This window comes from Cervus elaphus, chromosome 1 (assembly GCF_910594005.1).
Source record: "Cervus elaphus chromosome 1, mCerEla1.1, whole genome shotgun sequence".
Classification (NCBI taxonomy): domain Eukaryota; kingdom Metazoa; phylum Chordata; class Mammalia; order Artiodactyla; family Cervidae; genus Cervus; species Cervus elaphus.
The window spans coordinates 62,096,800-62,103,060 of NC_057815.1; the positions used below are offsets into that span (position 1 = coordinate 62,096,800).

Sequence of the window (6,261 nt, forward strand, 5' to 3'; positions counted from 1 at the left end):
TCTCATGAAATGAATACTGCATCACCCAATGGAGCAGTCTGTTTTCTAGGCCACTACCCTAGAATTGGGGCCACTTAAAAGACCCTTGGCATCTCTATAGGCAGTATTCCTGGAGCTCTATGGGCCTTAATCACATTTCATTATGAATGAAATAATACTAAGGTGAAAGTCTTTTTTTTTTCTGTTCCAAGATTCTGTAGTTGAGAAACATAATCTCCTTTCCCTAGACTAAAACAAATATCTCTGAGACACCTTGTATCAGCCTTTTCTCAAAAAGATGCTTGAAACTCTCTCCCGGATCTGCTTAGTCCTCACTCCATAGATAACAGGATTAAGGGCAGGTGGAACAACAACATATAGATTAGCCAGGAGAATGTGAATGTATATGGGGACATTCCTGCCAAACCGGTGGGTCATGAAGGAGAAAAATGCTGGAGTGAAGAAGACTAGAATCACACAGATATGGGAGCCACAGGTATTAAGCGCTTTTCGTCTGGCCTCCCGAGAAGGAAGGCAGAAGACAGCTCGGAGTATTCTCACATAGGAGATGACGATCAGAATCACATCAACAAGCACCATGGATATGAGAATCAATCCAAATATTATGTTCACCTTTATGTTGGCACAGGCAAGTCGAGCGATTCCCATGTGCTCACAGTAAGTGTGGGGGATTATATGGTTTCCACAGAAGGGAAGCCTCAAGATGAGAAACACCAGAGGGATAACCAAAATGAAATTAACACCAAACACCACAATGAGGATGAAACCAATAGTTCTGTTAGTGAGAATCAGACTATACTGCAAAGGATTGCAGATGGCAACATAGCGGTCAAAGGCCATGGCAACCAGCACGACAGTCTCCATAGCAGTGAATATATGGATGAAGAACATCTGAGTGACACAACCCCCAAAGCTAATTTCCCTTAAATTAAACCAGAATATGCCCAACATCTTAGGTATGGTGGATGTAGACAGACCCAGGTCAATGCAGGCTAACATAGCCAAGAAGTAAAACATGGGCTGGTGAAGACTTTGCTCATTCTTGATCACAAACAGAATAGTGTTGTTCCCCACAAGGGCAATCAAATATACAGAACAGAAAGGAAATCCAATCCAAACGTGCATCTCTTCAAGGCCTGGTACTCCCAGCAGGAGGAAAGAGGAGGGGTGGAAGTCAGTGGCATTTGAGGGGAACATCTTCTCCCTGTTCTCTTGGAATCCCAGAGAAGATAAACAGATGATCAAATAAATTTAAAAAGTCAAACTGTCTCAAAGAAAAGAATTTAATAAATTGTGAGCACTAATCAGTAGGAAATTGTGAAGGAGATTATATGCTAGCTTTTAAAGTATGGATTCATTCAAATCTTCAAAAACAGTAATTTTGCTAAGTGTAGAGAGCAAAGCCTTTGATTTCATAATATTACTAGTTCAGGAATGAGACAGTAGCTAAGTAAACAACAAATATGTACATGTATATACATATATATGTATATATAATGCACATATATATTTATATATACACTTGTACTGCAGGTAGATGGTAGGAAAATAAATGCTTTAAAGTAAAACAAAACATGACAAGTAGATGAAGTTGGTGTCATTTTAAATTTATCACGACGGAAGTCCTCTCTAACAAAGTGACATATAAGAGGTTACATGAATGCAGTATGAGGATGATTCAGCTTAATGTTAGTAATGAACATTAAAGACCTTTGACATGGAATGACACTTCAGTTTGAATTCTAGAAAGAAAAATTTTTAGAGCTGTGGAGTGTATGCTGAAAGTAATAATAATTGTTCTCTAACAAGGTTATGAATTAATGACTTTAGGAAAGTCAGTAACTCTCTGGGGGATGAAGAAGCAGGTTTGTGAGGAGGAGTAAAGAAGAAATTGAATTCTCCCTCCTTGTTTTATTTTCTTCTTCTGTTATAAGTGGCTGGTGTGGCAAATTGGAGCTAGGGGTATCTCTGCTTGGGAGGTTCTCTGAACACCTCAGCTGAGTGAGACTCATGTATGATGGACAGACCAAGAAAGTCATTACATTCAACGTTTTCTTTCTTTCTTTTTTTTTAAATCAAGCTTTCTATTGAAACATCTGTAGAAATTGGCTAAAGATTCTGGATAGGAAGAAAAAGAATGTGTCTTATTTTAAAATATCCTTTTTGGTCTATGCTTTAGAGAAAAACTGAGATTAACAAAATACAAAGTGGAAGACTTTACCCTGCCTCTACCAAAAATATTCCAGCTACACCTACCTTATGCTTCTCTGTTCCTTACAGTTCCAGTCCCATTCAGGGGATCATTGTTTGTCAGTATTTGTCAGAACTCATGTCCCTCATGTTGGGCAAACTCCTAGAGCCCAGCCTTGAGCAGCACCACCTGCCTTAGCCATGTCCGTGATTCATATGCATGATCCTTTAAGGATCAGATTACAGCAACAACTCCCCATCTGACTTTATATAACTGTCATAACTATAGAGAAAATTTATACTTGTGCTGCAATTATCTCCCAACCCAGCCCATCTCACATAGAACCATTAATCCCTAGGGTCTAGAAGTTCCCTCTTCTGAAAAAAAAAAAAAAAAGTTAATCCTCCCGTGACTATGTTTTTGTACCATGAGGTCTATAGTTACCACCTTCATTATTAGTGTCCACTCTACCCAGTTCCACAGACTCTATCCCTAAATTTGGTCTAGCAGCATTAAACTCTTAAAAGCTGTTGGCTTTGATTTACAAAAACAGAAGGAAGATGATATAATTAGAATGTATGATACAGCCTGGAATAGTAATGAATATAAAAATGCTAATGGCTTGTAAACATGGTACTGAATTTCTGTGAGCAGGAGTCCAGGCCTTCTGGAGTTTACACATGCCAAAGCTTCTAGAACTGTGCTAATTCATGGAATTTCATGGAGATTGGCACAGTAATAGGTTTTTTACTATACACACACTGAGCTCACAGAGATCCAGCATTCCCTCCCCCTGGGATCTAACATCATTGTGACTGAAAGTAGCAGCCTTAGTCTGCCATGTCAGTATTCAGATTTCAGACATGCCTTCTCATGATGTCTAAGCTCCTTGTCCCTTTTTGTTGAGATGACCAGCATATATTACACTCCCAGAGTCTAGATTACACCATGGATGAGTAGATTTACCGAACCAGGACAGAGGAGTGCTTGGCGTAAAGAGGCTAGAAATCCTCCCACATGTGAGTAGATAACAGGTAAATAAATGCAAAATGGAAATTTGAGAAGTCAGTGAACATGGAAAAATAGTTTAGGAGGAAGAAATAGCAGAGAACAAAATAATTTACTGCCAAAGATGGTGGAGGAGTAGGTGGACATGGAGTACATCTCTCTCCATGGTACATCAGGAATTCACCTTCATACACAGAAGTGCATGCAGAAAACCAGTTGAGAGCAGACGGGAGTATCTGACCAATGGAAAGAATATATAGAACCAAAGTAGGATGAAGGAACTAGGGGGGAAAAACAGGAGTGTTAGTAGGACTGGACCTGCTCTCAACAGGTGGTGGAACTGAAGCAGGGGTCTGATAACCACATTGCAGCAATCCTCTGAGTCAGAAGAGAAACATTTAAGGCTGAGAGTGAAACAGCTGATCTGTGGCAGCCTAAATGGAATGAGAATCAGACAGTCCTTGCTGCAGCCATACCCACTCCAGTCAGGGGTGCAAGTTCCCTAGAAGGCACAGTGGCTGGGAGCTGGAGTTTAGGGATTGTGGAGCAATCCCAGGGTGGTAGCTGCTGCTGACTGCAGAGAGACAGATCGAGGGGATGTGAGGGAGGAGATTGTGGTGCGAAATGCCTGTGGAGGAAAGCCAGGTAGCCACAGAAGCAAGGCAATACTGCTGAGTCACGCATAGGGGTGGAGTCATCACCATAGACTCTCCCCGCACGCCAGCATTGGCAGCTGAACAATAGAGAGGCTGGCCCATCAAACACCTGACACATTGAACCACAGGGTACAACCCCACCCATGGTGCCCCTTTAACTACCTGCAGCACTGATCTACAGATTAGGACCCCAGCCAGGGAGCCCCCTTTATGTGCCTGACCTATTGAACGACAGAGAAGGACACCAGGGCAAGGGAGCCCTCTAAATGCCTGAACAGGTAGAGCTATGGAGAAAGACTGGCCAAAGAGGCCTTCTGATCATCAGCTACAAGAGGCTCGAAAAAAGACTCTGATAGGGCCACAACTCCTGTGGCAGAGGCAGGCCATGTCCCCTGCACACTTGGCACCACCAGGGTCCCTGCAAGCCAAGCAGCTAGCCACCTTCACGCTCAGCCCTCACTGGGGCAGAGTTTCCACAGGCAAAAAAAGTCTTGCATCTATGCATGCAGGGTCACTTCGGTCATGTCTGGCTCTTTTTGACTCTGTGAACTGTGGTCTGCCAGGCTTCTCTGTCCGGGGGGTTCTCCAGGCAAGAGTGCTGGAGTGTATTGGCCAATACTGGTCGCCATACCCTTCTAGAGCACTGTATTTCCTGCTGCCCTAGACATCGACTCCCCTGAGTACCTGCTGCTGCCAGTACCCCTGCCACCCACCCAACTGCACCACCTCCACACCTGGCCTTCACTTGGGCAAACTCAGGTCCTCCAGGGCAGCCTCAGGAGCAAAGCCAGTGGACAACCCTCATGCAGAGGTGGAAATAAAACCACAGTTGAAAGCCAGGGGCAGTGTGACTAAGGAAGATGACTCAAAACCTTCCAACCAGCTGTACAAGCTAATTAAACCCACACAATCAATGAGGCAGACTCTGTGTCTATGGAATATATAAAGGGACACTGAGAGCTCCCACAAAAGAAAACGCACTAGTTCTGATAGCTGTGGACATTGGAGGCAAGAACACACAGAAGTAGGGCCGGATTAGAATCTGAGCATCCTCCCACAGCAGGTCCAGAGACCAGCAGTGTTGGAGGGCATCCTGAGGAGGTGAGGTGGACTGTGACTCCCAGCGAGCGAAAGTACTCTGATTGCAGTAACTCAAGAAAAATGTTTATTATTCTTATGTTTTGACTTGTTCTGTAGATTCTTTTGGATTTTTTCTCTTTTTTCCCCCTCCCCCCACATCCTTTTAGTTGTCGATTTTATTGGCACTATGAAAACTAATTAAGCTTTTGAGCTTTTTTTTTCCCTCAGTCACATTTTTTATTGTCATTATAAACTTCTGCCTCTGCAATGGGCTTTTGAAGTTCTGTGGAGTTTTCCTTTTTACTTCCTTTTTTTCCTCTTTTTTATAAATTTTAAATTTTAATTTTTTAAACCTACTATTATTTTTTTACATTTATTTATTTGTTTGCTTTTCCTACTGTTATTTTCCCCTTGCAGATAATCTTTAATGCATATAAATCTTCTTTATCTACCTCTGTTTAACTTTCCATATATAATCTTTCTTTCTTTTCTTTGTTTCCTTTCCTCTTAACATATTTGTTAGTTTTGTTTTCATTCCTTTATTCCCCACTTGGCACCTTGCTTTAGTTTTGTTTTTCAGTTTGTGCTTTAATTAGTTTTGTTCTTAACTGGAGATATAATTTTTGGTATCCTTTGTTTGCTGGGTCAATCTATTGTACTTTATTTTTGTTGGACTGTTTTGATTTTGCTTATGGGTGTATATGTATACGTGTATAATCCACTATTCTAATTCCACTATTGCTTGCCTGATTTTGTAACTGCCATTTGTTTGGGGTTCATCTTTGGTTTCTTCTTTTTAGTTATTTGTTTTAATCTCACTTAACACCATAACAAAACACTTGTAGAATATTCATTCCTGACCAGAGGTCTCACCCTGAGCCTTTGGACTGGGAGCATTTACTCCAAGACCCTAGGTTACCAAAGAACTAACCCTGGGGAGTATCAAATAATGAGAACTCACACAAAGGAAACCACTTGAATACAAGACCTGGCATCATCCAACTACCAGTAGCACCCTGTACAGGACACCTCATCTAAACAAAAAGCAAAGCAAAAATACAAACCCAATCATCAGCAGTCAGGATTACCACCTCACTCAGCCTTGCCCATCAGAGGAAAAACAAACGAAAACAAAAACTCAGCACAAATCTCACCCAATCGTAAGCTTACACAAACCACTGGACTATTCTTAGGAGGGCAGAAACCAAAAGGAAGAAAGAATACAACCTTGAAGCTTGGGAAAAGGAGACCTCAAACACAATAAGTTAAAAAAAAAATAATGAATAGGCAGAGAAATACTACACAAATAAAGGAAAAAACTAGAAA

General features: G+C 41.5%; 1 protein-coding gene across 1 annotated transcript; it reads right to left on the minus strand.

Annotated features, from left to right (window-relative positions):
- Positions 1–258: 258 nt before the first annotated feature.
- Positions 259–1,197, minus strand: LOC122696405 (olfactory receptor 52E4-like). The gene has a single exon (XM_043906422.1). The coding sequence runs from the start codon at positions 1,195–1,197 to the stop codon at positions 259–261; it is 939 nt and encodes a 312-aa protein (XP_043762357.1).
- Between the last annotated feature and the right edge of the window lie 5,064 nt (positions 1,198–6,261).